The sequence below is a fragment of the Odontomachus brunneus genome, unplaced genomic scaffold (genome assembly GCF_010583005.1).
Source record: "Odontomachus brunneus isolate Ranch 3 - 2012 unplaced genomic scaffold, Obru_v1 Obru_scaffold_004, whole genome shotgun sequence".
NCBI classification, from domain to species: Eukaryota; Metazoa; Arthropoda; class Insecta; order Hymenoptera; family Formicidae; genus Odontomachus; species Odontomachus brunneus.
The window spans coordinates 2,073,755-2,087,807 of NW_022639454.1; the positions used below are offsets into that span (position 1 = coordinate 2,073,755).

At 41.6% G+C, this 14,053-nt stretch overlaps 1 protein-coding gene across 10 annotated transcripts; it reads left to right on the forward strand.

The window, feature by feature from the left end:
• On the forward strand, positions 1 to 12,051 carry LOC116845131 (2-oxoisovalerate dehydrogenase subunit beta, mitochondrial). 10 transcript variants are annotated; one of them, XM_032817548.1, is made up of 9 exons: positions 1 to 163; positions 2,015 to 2,198; positions 2,646 to 2,723; positions 3,056 to 3,258; positions 3,532 to 3,687; positions 4,216 to 4,387; positions 5,488 to 5,633; positions 8,885 to 8,971; positions 10,771 to 12,051. In XM_032817548.1, exons 2-9 carry the CDS (start codon positions 2,069 to 2,071, stop codon positions 10,909 to 10,911), a joined length of 1,113 nt encoding a protein of 370 aa, XP_032673439.1. In that variant the 5' UTR covers positions 1 to 163; positions 2,015 to 2,068; the 3' UTR covers positions 10,912 to 12,051. The 10 variants fall into 10 exon arrangements, with proteins under 10 accessions (XP_032673439.1, XP_032673457.1, XP_032673389.1 ...); XM_032817566.1 differs by having other exon boundaries at positions 21 to 163; positions 1,736 to 2,198; XM_032817498.1 differs by lacking the exons at positions 1 to 163; positions 10,771 to 12,051 and adding exons at positions 276 to 682; positions 10,597 to 10,762.
• Positions 12,052 to 14,053: the final 2,002 nt, after the last annotated feature.

A 14,053-nucleotide genomic window follows, 5' to 3' on the forward strand; every position in this document is an offset into this window, starting at 1 on the left:
AGTCGCAACTACTGTCGGTAAAAATTATGGTATAAATATTGTAGCATATGTGACGCTATCAAAGTGGATATTAAAATCATTTAAGTGTAATTGCGTGTCTTCCTCGTCGGGTACTCTGCTCACTCGACCACTCGGCCTATAAGCAAAGACTAGGCAGAATAAAGTAAGAATAATATTAACAATAATAAGACAATAATAGCAAATTTTTTTAAACAATATAATCCGCTACGTCACGTTGAGTCTCGAAATAATAGTTTGATATTACAATTACAATTATCTTCATTGTATTGTACGATGCACACTAATCGTCACTCACGACCATCGCAACATGGTCGATTAAGAAGCAAAATTATTTGTTCAGCAATATAAACTGATAAGCGACAAAGATAAGCGATTCGACGTGACGTGACGGGACAGCGGATTATTGTATCTTGCTGCTCCCACTCCGAATTACCTTAGCCCCGCGTTCGCAGAGTCTACACAGTAGAGAAACCAGTTCTCGTTCGTACGCGTAAGATCGAGGTGTCTCGCGAGCGTTCGTTCGTTTAACAGCTATATCTGTTTATGTCCACGTGTCGGTAACCGAATTCCAGAAGCGGAAAGTCCACCAGTAAACCTATTCTGTAACTTCTAAACAACAGTGTGTCGTTATCGCGTTACGTTGTCGCGGACATGATATATGGTAAAAAATCTGCGTAACGACATATCATGCTAGCGACATTGTCGTTAGGAGGTTATAGAACAGACTTACAGCTATTCGTTCTTCGAACACCTCGTGGACACGAGCGACACCCAGCGCAACAGGCTTGCACTTTGAAGGAGTTTATTCACTTGAACCAGAGTGCTTGAAATTATACGAGAATTTAACGTAACATTTGCCGCAGTAAAACACATTTGTAGTTGAAGTGTTCTGTGATTTATCTGCACCATTCATGAGAAATTTTGTACTAAATATCGCAATGCACATTATTCCAGTGTAGCTTCGTAAAATAGTAATACCATTCAAATATAAAGCTTATCGTTATAAATATTACATATTTTTCTTCTATGTCGCAAAACGCGGTCGATTGTACGCCAGGAAACTGTTGTTTTATGCTTTGAATGGCGTATTGTACTGAGTGAAACGTGGCAAGGCAGTATCATGATATCACTTTTAAATTGACATTTATTATTTAAATAGTGAAATAAATATATGAAAATGTAAATTGTTTGATAAATAGTGAATTTATGAGTAGCTCCCTCGATGCTGAAAGTACGTCCTAAAAATACAAACCTGGTGAATAAGCTCCTTAATATCCATTTCTACCAATTTTGGTTAACTTAACCTGCTAGTTATTTCAACGGAATTGACCAATCATTTGTCACTTTTAACTAATGAGAAATGCGATTGGTTAATTAAGTTGATAAAGTTAATTAGTTGATAGAAACTGGCATAAACCAAAATGCATTGGAATTTCATTCCTTTTTCCCTCAACCGTTGGTTCTTTTTCCGATATACAGTCAAGAAGTTTGTCAATCTCGCTTCGTATATCGTTCTTCGATAAAAAAAAAAGAGGAATATGTCAGGTTACCTGTCTGTTTCACTCTGAGAATAAGAAGTGCAACTCGGTTCAGCTAAAAGGAGCAGAGCCCCTATTCTTGAAATTTTTGCGAATACGTAATTTTCATTGTGCAGCTATTTTATGGTATGATTAAACTTGCGCAGTAAAACTTACGTATACGCAACTATTTCAAGAGTAAGGGCCCAGATCCGTAGCCTTCGAAGTGCAGAGACCGACGAATCAGAAATTGGGAAAGTCGCGCCAATGAGACGGACACTCGCGGCAGTAATGGCAGCCGCTCGTTGAACGCGCACCGGAACGTTCACTGGATCGTTGTGCAACCGTCGCGTTTTCCAAGGACGCCAGTTGTTTACGAAATTCCACGTGAGGTCGAGCGAGAGGCCGTTCGTCCTGCTCCGCGCGCGCTGCTTCACTATATTGTGTGTAAATCGAGATAAGACCGAAACTTTCAGCGACGTGCACGTACACGTGGACACGGCGAAACGACAGTTGCACTTCCACGTAGAATGATGTTCGGCAGGCTGAGTACGCGCCTACAAAACACCGGAAGAAAGCTGCTCGACGCTCCCGCCATCGATTTCAAACATGCCAGAACGCACTTCACGTACTTTCCGAGTGAGAAGCCGAAAAACACCGGTAAGTGGGCTTTTGCCAATTTTAACCTGCGAATCATTCGATTCTCTCGAAATCTCGATATGGTCGACGTGACGAGTCATCTGACATGTCGCGTTGTTTCATTGATTCGCCGGAGAACGGAGATATTAAAGTAGACGAGACAGCAAAACAAACAATATTATTGAAAGATTCTTCGTGCACCTAACTTCGGAATTTCTCAAAACCATCGTTCGAACCGCGCTAAAATCACGGCCGAAAATCGACGTGTTTGCCGGACGTCATGTGACCGCGCCGCGATAGCTCGAACTCGATTTTCACAGTCGATTCCGTTTCACGTCGATTCCAACACTAATTATTTTTGTCCGTGTTAGAACGTTTACAAGTGTTGAAAATGATATGGTTAGAATTAAATCTTGTTATACCGCACATACAATATTTCTTGATGATTTAAGCAACTTGTACTTTCAGGTGAGACTCAAAAGCTGAATATGTTTCAAGCCATAAATCACGGACTCTCTCTCGCGATGGAAAAGGAATCCCGCACAGGCAAGTGTCTTATTTTGCATAGAAACTTAGATAGAAACTTAAATAGGTATGTGACTCACGATTTATAATTTTTTGGATTTTAATTTCTCTTTTGCAATTTACTTGTTTTCAAAAGATATGTGCAGAGTTTGGTCTCTCTCTCTCTCTCTCTCTCTCTCTCTCTCTCTATATATATATATATATATATATATATATATATATATATATAAGTGACCTTTTCCTAAATGATATTTATCCTTTAATTAAATAAAAAATCCGCCAATTATATTTTTGTATTTTTCATGGAAAATAGTTTCGAAATTCTCGACTAACAGTTTCCTTCAAATTTTCAGTGGTATTTGGCGAGGACGTCGCATTTGGAGGTGTTTTTCGTTGCAGTATGGATTTAAGGAAACGCTTCGGCAGTGATCGTGTGTTTAATACTCCTCTCTGCGAACAAGGCATAGTCGGTTTTGCGATTGGCTTAGCCAACGCTGGAGTATCGGCGATCGCCGAGATACAATTCGCGGATTATATTTTCCCAGCCTTTGACCAGGTGATATTCAAATCAATTTGCCGATAACTCTTCACTGCTTATCGAAAAAAAATGAAGACAGCCTCAAAGTGAACATATGTACAAATATAGTTGCTTGAAGATAAAACCGACAGAAATGTCGATGCGTCACGAGAATTTTGCGCAGTTTATTTAAAGTAACGTAAGATGTGCTTTTCGGTCGTCGCACAAATTGTCGTTAGAGTGCGATAATCTATTGTTTAAAATTGTCGAAACAGTTTCATAAAAATATATATATGTTTGTTGTATCCACAGTTGGTAAATGAAGCGGCGAAGGTGCGATATCGAAGCGGCAACATGTTCAACTGCGGCAAACTTACGGTTCGTGCACCCTGCGGAGCCGTCGGCCACGGCGGTCTTTATCATTCGCAAAGCCCGGAGGCTTATTTCGCGCATACTCCTGGCCTGAAGGTTAGTGCCGTTTTTAGCTCTTACACGCCGAATCTAACGCGAACAGCACCGCGTGCTTCTCCCCTTCGGAGAACCGCGCGGTCCACATAATTAAAGGATTACTATTCAAATTGTCTCCGTGGGGCAGTCGCGGGAGCCGCACGGTCGCGCCACCAAATTTCCATCATCAAGGACATTCTTCGCATCTGCGCTGTATTCCGCGCGGGTCAAAGCCGCGAGAGAGTTCTCAACTTTCTTCAACAAATTCCATGAATATTGTACGACGTACGTACTCTACGTATGCATGAAGAAAGTTTTGCGCGCACACTAATGCACGACCGTCGCTATCGTACATCGCGATTACGAGAGAGAGACGCGTAATATCGCCGCGCAATATCGCGCCGACATTTCCTGGAGCCGATCAATTTCACGCGTGCTTTAAGAAGCCGCCGGGGAACCGCGATTATCGACCGGCGGATATGCCGTGAGAGAATGAGAAAATCGCGAAGGACAATTATGCGTTTCTGACAAGAATGTCTCTTCTTTTAGATTGTCGTACCTCGCGGAGCTGTGCATGCGAAAGGATTGCTGCTGAGCTGTATAGATGAGCCGGATCCGTGCATTATATTCGAACCCAAGGCTCTATATCGCAAGGCGGTCGATGAAGTGCCCGTGGAACACTACAAGATTGAAATCGGCAAGGCTGAGGTCGTGAGAGAAGGTAACTATCGCTTTAACGTTTAGGTCTAGCGCTAAATTGTGTCTGGAACAGGTCTTGGGAAGCTACTTTTTGAAAACAACTTATTACTGTTTTTCTTTGTCTATTGAAAAAAAATAACAATAATTTGTTGCCGTGACTCATTTTGAAAAATAAGTTCGTTATTCTTGTCATTATTCTAAAAGTTGTCATGATATATTCTTGTATATTACAATGTAATTACGTCCTCGCTACTGTAACGAAAGAATAATGTTATTTATACAGAGAGTTGCTACTGAAGAAAAGTAATTTGTAACGGTATGACAAACAACGCGTTGCTTCCCAATCCTGGTTTAGAACGAGTATTCAATAAACATTAACAAGTAGCATTACATCAATATTATGATTTCCTACCTAACAATATGTGAATTTAGTATATTGTAACACAGTTATATTATTGATTTACAGTTATATTATTGAGTCGGAAATTAAAACATTGAGGTAATGTTGGCTGATGTTTGCTGGGTAACGACTATCGGCGCTGTTGACATTTACATCAATCGGCTGGCGTGAACGTCCCCTGATTGATGATATTTTGGGTCGCGCGAGCTTGTTCGACGACGGATTTATAATTCGCGTTGTCAAGTGTCTGACTGAAACGCGGAAACGATCGCGCGTCGTACGATTGACAAACATTTGCCATAATAGCGTCTCTTGGAAAAATTATTCCGACCGGTCTCTCTCCTCGTGTACTCTCCCGAAGTGACGAAAGCGCGCAAAGGACATTGCTTAAAGTCGCAGGAGGTGACGATTTGCGCCGTCGGTACGGCGTATGCGCGCGGCGAGCCACCGCGAGCCCCCCTTTCCCCCTTCGCGAATATAATTTACGCGAGTGTAATCGTCTCCTTCCATTATCCAATCGCCGTAGCGGCGGCACTCTCGCCGATGACCGGTCCTGAAACAGGATACGCCAGAAGAAACGCGCGTACATACACACGCTCGTTCGCGCAACGTTCGCGCGAGGTCCGTTGTGCAAGGTGAAACGATTATTATGCGACTATGCGCGCACGCATTCGCGCTCGCAATTGTACCTACGTATGTACTTTGTCTCGTTTGCGGCGTAGGTAACGCGGTGACACTAGTGGGCTGGGGCACTCAGGTGCACGTACTGCTGGAGGTGGCCGACCTGGTGCAGGAGAAGCTCGGCGTGTCCTGCGAGGTGATAGACCTCGTCAGCATCTTACCTTGGGACGCGGAACTCGTCTGCAAGGTGGGTAATCTCATTTCTCCGCGTTATCATGACATTTTCCTTGAGACTAAGAGAGGCTCGCGGCCGTTCAAGCCTTTCTCATTCAAGCCGTGTGCTGGGTTCCCGGTCGCGATAACGCGCACGTTCGCGATATCCATCGCGTCTCCTATTTTCGCGCGGGATCTCAGAGTCGTTAGTTAAATCGCAATATGGAAAATTCAGATTTACTCTCTAAATTTCTTCAAGTGGCAATATTTTCACTCGAGGCGATAGTGAAAGTATTGTCACTCGAAATCACACGAGCGAATATGTCTCACTCCAAATTAGAATAGATTCTGACACCATATGAGCGGATTTCAATTGATTGGGTTGAACTAGTTTCCTTGGCGGCGGAATGTATCAGATTCGTTCTTCAATTTCGAGTGAAAATATTCATTCAACGATTCAGAGTGGAGAATTCGCTTTAATAGAAACAAACAATAACTCGAATTCGAGTGGCTGTCATTCTACTTTTCGAATAAAATTTCACTCCAAAAAATTTAGAGAGTAACTTCGAATTTAGATCTGAAATCCGTATGAATAGTCGTTACTTGAAACTTGCCTCAGGTGAGACACCCAGATTTTCATTTAGATAGAAAGACAGTCAATTGCAGAATATCTCGATCTGTTCGCGTCTCAAGTAGAAAATTTCTAAAGTAATTTCCATTATAAAATCCTCTCCGTGTAAACTGTGCGTAAAATGAACTGAAATATTTACTTCTGACTTCATAGTTCTAATCTAAAAAGTCTCTTAATAGGCTCCCAGATAATAAAGTGTTAATATTAGGTCTAGTTGCTCCAGTTTCTCAGCTGTTAGTTTCAGCTCGCAATAATCTTTCCGCGCGTGGAATAATTGCGGGCGATTTTCTCAGACTTGATTTCGAGGTCGCGTGTGCCGCAACGAGATGAAAAATCGCCGTCGCGGCCGAAACGTCTCAAAGATCGCGCCGCCCACGCGCGCTCTTATAAGGGCGGAATGTCGGCCGGGATAAAATTACGAGGATCCTGGCATATTGTTCGATGGTATCTCCGGGAATATCGCGGCGCGATCTACGGCGCGACGATGCAGCGTGCCGTGTCGGCGATAGAAGCGGATGTTGTCGCTGCGTCGCGTCCAACGGCGGGATGAAAAGTGGTCGTGAGGTGCGCGAAGCCGACTCCGCATGCCCCCTCGGGTTACGATAGCACAGATTTCCATAGACGCTAATATCGCGCTGATTTATGCTAATCGATCTCCGGTCGCTTAATGATATGCCGATCGTACAGTACGCGCTCACGGTTTACAAACCGCTGATATTATATAGCGCTGCGAGTATGTTTACGTGTGTGTGTGTGTTGTGTACCAATGCAACTTACACGACTAGAGGTGAGCGTAATTGGAAACCCGTTTCGCCGCAATTTCGATACAGTCGCGGATTCGCCGTCCTGTCTACCCGACGCCGATGTCCGCCTGCCTGCCTGCAAAACTCCGTGCGCGCGCGCGCGCGCGCGATTTCGTAACGAGACCAGACCGCTCGAACGAAATTCTGATACATCGCTTCGGCGAGAGAGATCGTTGTAACTCGCGCGAGGAGGCTGACGGGACTCGTTGATTGCGTCGTTCGTCGACGAAGCAGGGTGGCCGGTGAATACACGAGCGGCATAAGACGAGCGTTTCGACTACGGGTATTTATTACGCGGCGGGGATCGTCGACTCCGACGTGGAACGCGTCACGGCTCTATTTTTCAGCAGGACGCTCATACTTTCGTGACATTTTTGCCCGGGTCAACTCTCCTCTCGATATTGTCGGACCATAGTGAGACGAGGGAGTACAAGACTTGATTTTTCGCCTTTCGAAATCGAGAAATCGAACGTCGCCGAGGAAGCAACGGCTCGCCACTGTGACGGTGAAGCGCCTGTTGAAAGGTTAATTGTCGCGCGGACGTGCGTCGCGGAATATCATCAATTTTAATTCGACGAACATAGAAGCATATTTCTTACATTTCTTGCGGCGAAACCTCATTCGAAGCGAAATAGTAAAAATGTTGCCACTCGAAATTACAAGAATTAATGTTTAACTCAAACTTACATGGAGAAAATTTCTTAGGAAAAATTACTGCAGAATTTTGTTGCCGAGGGATAGGTCGACATTCTGCAGTAATTGACTATCCTTTCATTTCATACGCGTTATCTTCTCTTGGAACTGAAAAAAAAATTTAATGTGGAAAAGGAAATTGTTTCTAGCGAAATATGTTCCTCAGCAAGATAGCCATCTATTTCTTACGTTATTAGAAACATCTATATCAAAAAAAATTATCTAACGAATAAAAAAATTTATTCGATGAATACTAATAACATATTTACACAAATTATTTTACATAAAAAAATGCTTTCATCAAAAGTTAGTTTAAAAAAAATATATATTTTCTTACTTAAAGAATATTTTACACACAATACATGTATTAGTACAAAATAATATGTCATTAGTATCCACCAAATAAATATCTTTTATCTCTTAGATATTTCTCCTCTCAATGTAGTAAAATTGAAGAAAATTAGTTAAAAGTTAAAATAATGCTATATTAAAAATTAAAAAAAATACTATAATATTGTCTTCAAATATTCTACACGAGTTGCAATTAGGATTGGATCAGAGTGAATCACTGTCTCCGTGACAGTGGAGTGCATCACTCTTCGATTCTGAGTGAAAATATTCATTCGGCGATTCGGAGTGAAGAATTTACGAGTTGTTCGAGTGGTTCAGCTGTCACTCTATCTCTCGAGTGAAATTTCATTCCAAGAAATTGAAAGACCGTAGTTTCCACGCATAGGGTATACCGAACCACCAGCAGTAACAATCTGGAAAGTTTGCGAGGGAGGTCGAGTTCGAAAATGTCAACCTGCACGTATCCGACGCGGTGTTTCGCGCTCACTTATCTAGTTATCTTTGTCAATGATTTACAACAACGGGACACACAAGTGCGTTCACGCCAACACACATACGTGTCCCGGTCGCCAGCCGTTCCCGCGTACTTCCAGCCGGTCTCACGTGTAGCCTGCATTTGATAGCCGTTACAAAACGGCTCGTGCCGGTGCGTTAATGCGACGCGGCCACTTAGCATCGAGGCCCGCGCGTACATACGCGAGTTATTATTACACCGCGACATAATATGGGACGAGACGTAAATCACCGCGTGAATTGATCTCGCCACGGTCGGCTGATAAATTACACTGCGCGTGAAATGTGTTGCAGTCGGTGAAGAAAACCGGACGCGCCATCATCGCCCACGAGGCGCCAATGACGAACGGATTCGGGGCAGAGGTGACCGCGACCGTGCAGGTAAGGTGTTTCCTTCTACCACGGCATCGGCATTCGCGGATTCGCGGCAACAATACGAGACCGGCCGTTTGCGCAACCCGCAAATAGAAAGTGCCGCCGCGGTCTATAAAGGCATCCATAACGCAATCACGCCAGATGCATGCATGCATGCAAGCACACGCGCGGAACCTATTGTGCGACACTGATGCACAAACTAACGCTACCGAGGAAGAGTGCTCGCCGGCGGTGCCGGCTAATAAGGTGACGGTCCTAATTGTGGGTCACCTAAAGATCCGGATAAACTTTCAGCTGTTTACACATAAATTTGTCGATGGAACATTAAGACGAACTGTCCATACTAATATAAACAACAAAATTTCGTTTTAAAGCGAAATTATTGTCTGTACAAAATTATTCTTAAAATTCTTCCAAAATTATTCCATAAATCTTAAATAGGAATCTTGTTAACTTGAACTGGTAACGTCAACCGGAATTTTCTGGTTCGCTCATATCTCAGAAATTTGTTTGATCCAGAAATTTGTTTGATCCAACCAAGTTTTTTCTACCTTGAGAAGAAATTAGTTATTTACAAGTAAACTTACCCAAAAGTTACACTCCGATTTCTTTCTAATTTGGCACAAATGTAGAAGTACAAAAAATATTTAGGTCATATTTTTTTATTTTGGCCCACTTTGAGTTTTACGAGCAGTTTATAGCTTTTTAATGTTCTCACTTCTATCATCAATAAGTGCAACAAAAATGTATAAGAAATAAAATTAAATACAAGATTTAGGCGTTTTTGGTTTGCTGATTATAAATATGATGTCAAATGTATAAAATTATTTGTATAAATAATAAAATGTTTAAACAAAACATGTATAAAGTTGAAAAAAACTATATATACAAATAATTTCTCGGTTTAAAGAGATTCTAACCATTTTTTATTAATTTAGCACAGATTTGAAATATTTTAGTTGGAATCTCGGCTAAAAAAATTTAGAATGGTTTGCGCTCAGTTATATTGATTTTATTAAAATTATTTAACTATACCTTGTATTTAACTTTATTTCTTATGCATTTTTATTGTACTTGTTGATGATAGGAGTAAGAACATTAAAAAGCTATAAACTACCCGTGAAACTTAAAGAGGACCAAAATGAAAAAATATGACCTAAATATTGTTTGCACTTCTACATTTGTGCTAAATTAGAAAGAAATCGGAGTGTATCTTTTGGATAGGTTTACTTGTTAGTGTATTAGTTAAATTAGTTAAATTAGTACTTAAATTAGCATTTAAATTGGTTTGTTCTAAAGTCGATAAAGCAACTGATGTTTTAGATTTTTTCTTATTGAGAATGTTCGTGGATGCTACCTTGGAGCACAATTACAAAAGAAGTAATATAAAATAATGTTTTCCGTGCTTTCATCTTTTATAATGTGTACTTTTTCATATATTAATAAAGAAGATTTAACTCAACTTATAATTGGGGCCGTCGCCTTATTTATCGTCGCGCGGGGTGCTAATATTACTAGTGGAGGTATTAGAACGCGAACTCTAAACCGGTTCTGAATGCGTGTCCGATTAGTCGCTTGTTTCTCGAATCTATCGTCCAATTGTCGGCGATTAATCGTTGTCGGTGAGACAGTCTCGAAGAAAGGAAGAGCGAACGAAAGTGAGCCGTGAGATCGAGGAACCCGTTCCTCTCGATACGACACGAATCCGAGAGCCCGTTCGTGGCGGATGCCGTTGAGTGAACTAATCCCGTGAGGTAATTACACGCTAAGCTACGATACTCACACTATGAAACCGACGAAAACAGGCGGAATGCTTCTTGTACTTGGAGGCGCCGGTTCAGAGGGTAACCGGATGGGACTGTCCTTTCCCGCACGTCCTGGAGCCGTTCTACCTGCCGGACAAATGGCGTTGCTTCGCCGCCGTGCGGGATATCCTCAAGTACTGAAGTTACGGCGAAGGGATTAGCAGCCGCGTTGGAAGACGAAGGAAACCTGTTGCCCGTACCGATCCACTCACGGGAAAGCGCAACGTTTTCCGCGTTATTAATTTCTTTTTATACCTCTTGTATACGCGTGCCATTCGCTGTAGTTAAGTATCCTCTCGCACGCTCGGGAGATGCCTTCTGAAATAAGACGCATGCAATCGTTAATTGAATGTCCTTATGGGTGAAATTAATTAATTAACCGGTGTACAAAGCTCGATTTCATGCCATACAAATAAAATATTTTACGTTAAGAAGGTGCAATAAATATCGTGCCGATTTACTGTGTACTCGTAATAATTAAGTTAATCACTGAGAAGTGTACCAAAGAGTACTGTGTAAAAGAGAAATGTGATTTTGGAAATTTTGTCAATACAATCATTTTCTTTTTGCGGTATGACAAAATTTCAAGATATATCGTTGGGAAAGTATTCTCGACGTGCGACTGTCTTTATAATAATTAAGAGTTAATTGTCGAAAGGTAAAACGACTACAGAAATGTTATCAATACAATTGTTTTCCTCTTTCAAATAAGACAAAATTTCCAAATATTTTATTAGGAAAGTGTGTATTTTTGACGCACGATTGTATTTTTATAATCAAGTTAATTGGCGGAAAGTACAGAAGTAAGAGATGACTATAGAGATTTCGTCGATATAGCTATTTTCTTTTTGCAATATGGCAACGTTCCGAAATGTATTATTAGAAAGATGTCGCGTACATATGCGCGGCTGTGTTTTCATAACAACGTGTTCTTTATCGTTAATAGATAAATGAGGGAACCTGGATAGTTTGCCTAGCACACACTTTGCGTGCGTGCGTGTACAGACCCGCGTCCCTGACCCAGTTCATCGTGCAGCCCACATAAATCCTTTCCTGTCTAAATTAATAACGTGAAAGATGATACAAATCGTCGCCGGCGGCGATACCGTGTCCGTTCGACGAACACGTCGGGACGGATATATTCAGTCGGGATGGATCTCGCCTGGGTGTAATTTTTTTCTTTTTTGTTTCGCCGATAATCTGGGTCAAGTCCTTCCTTAGTAATAAAACTGTGCGCCGATTGTGTGCGCCCCCCTGTGGCAATATAATATCTCAATCAAGGTTTCAGACGCAGATGCTGTCCTTTCCAGTTTGAACCTTTAGAGACCGCCGTGTTTCGCTTGTCAGCAGGACAAGTGAGTTTTCAATCGCGCTTGAACGATGAAGGCGCGCGGGGCTCGAGGTGGCCTCAGCTTTATAAAATGTACAAGCGGATATGTTAAATATTACAAGAGTGCGCAAACATCAACGACAGGTTTACATGCTTCTTCTCGTGGATATATGTATAAACATGAGACTGATGTCGGCTTCTAAAGCCGGTGACGCCGTTATCTATGAAGACGATCGCGTTCGAAAAGAAAACCGAAGCTGGATTTTCAGATCGCGAAGAAAGAATGAAGTCGAAGAAATGAAGGAAGTGTGCGCGCCGCGTATCGGCGCGACATATTTTGTAATTTGAAAGGGAAACCACATTCTTTCACTGTGTGTACTATTATGATACGGGAAAGTTGGCAACGCACGCGTGCACATACATACACAAGCGCAGACAGCTGGTGCACACGTACGGAGCGCAATGCGAGGAAGAGATAAAGATAGAAGGAAACAGCTGACGGAGAGGGAGAGCCCCGCGGCGGTTGAAAAGAGACGGACAGTCCAGTCGCCGCGCGAAGCATAGACTATATCGAAGGTCGACGAGTTATCTTTTTATTGGTCGTTTTTTGCGAGAATAGAGCAACGGCTTTACACGTTAACATATGGTGCTGATGTGCTCCCGATATCGAGACCCGAGAGATTTTCATCCGCTACGATTCGCCATCAATCATGAAGCAACGCTTCTCCCGAAGTACGAATTGTTTTATTTGAATTTTCAGTGACAGCTCTACATTGAGAAAAAACGCTTAAAAATTTATTCATAGGACAGAAGTTCATTTCACAGAAATTTGTATCCCACAAGAGGAATTTTCAAGCATTTCTTCCTCAGTTTATGTCGAAGTGACGGGTGTAATAAATTTTGTTGAAAAAAAAATTATATTGAGCAAAAATTTCTCTCCGATCCTTTTATATACAGAGTCTTCATCGTAACTGTATTCAATATTAGTAACTAGTATCGTTATAACTTATAAAAAATAATGAATATCGTTACGAGATGAAGAGCTTGTATCTTTGTGTAGGACTATTTTATATCGATTAATTAACAAATTAATACTTTTGAAAAGTATTTTCCTTTAAAATTCGCGCTTTCGCTGCGTTTAAGCGCTGTGTTACGTTTTCGAACCGATCAATCGGGATATCAATATTCCTGATGTTTTATTGTTCCTCGTCATTTAGTGATCAGCATTTCGCGCTGTTGCGAAGAGTTAACGTGACGTACAACAATGTCGTTCCATTTTCGGCTTATCTATTCGCCCGAATGTGTCGACAGGAAACAGGTGCGTACGGATTAGTCAAAACAGTTTACGTCCCGAGATTATCCGAGCGTGTTATCGCGTCCGTGACTCCCGTGAACTGCGGTTAAATACAACGTACGCAAAAACACATGACACATGACTTCCTCCAAATTGCTCACAAATCTTGTTTACGATGCGGAGCGGGCCGTCCCGTTTGCACGGCTGCCTTTTTGCGATCGTCGTAGCACGTCGCGCTTTTTCGCTACGTGTCAATGTCGCGCAAGTGTCGAAGAAAGCACTCGAAATTAAACATCAGGCCGTTATCGCGGCTTGTAATTTAACGCCAGCTGCAACTTGTGAGGTAATTATTTATTTTGCGCAATGACGTAAAGTGACAATGAAAATTTTCAACTGACCCGATCAAACGTAACGTATTTATCGGTGCTCTCGAAATTTACAGCTGCGTTTTTATCTTATCTAAAGTAATGTTTGCTTCAATTTCAACTTCAATATTTGGCTCCAGGCTTTTCTAAGAATTTTGCCCTAACGTCATTACGCAGTAATGTTTGCTAGTGAAGATTAAATGGATAAAATTGCTAAACATTTCGATATATATATATATATATATATATATATATATATATATATATATATATATATATATATATAAATTATAT

Bases quoted from the DNA above. Each gene is read 5' to 3' on its own strand.
- LOC116845131 (XM_032817490.1), top strand. The intron at 3,259-3,531 runs GTGATATTCAAA...TTGTATCCACAG, and splicing joins TTTTCCCAGCCTTTGACCAG to TTGGTAAATGAAGCGGCGAA. The intron at 3,688-4,215 runs GTTAGTGCCGTT...CTCTTCTTTTAG, and splicing joins CGCATACTCCTGGCCTGAAG to ATTGTCGTACCTCGCGGAGC.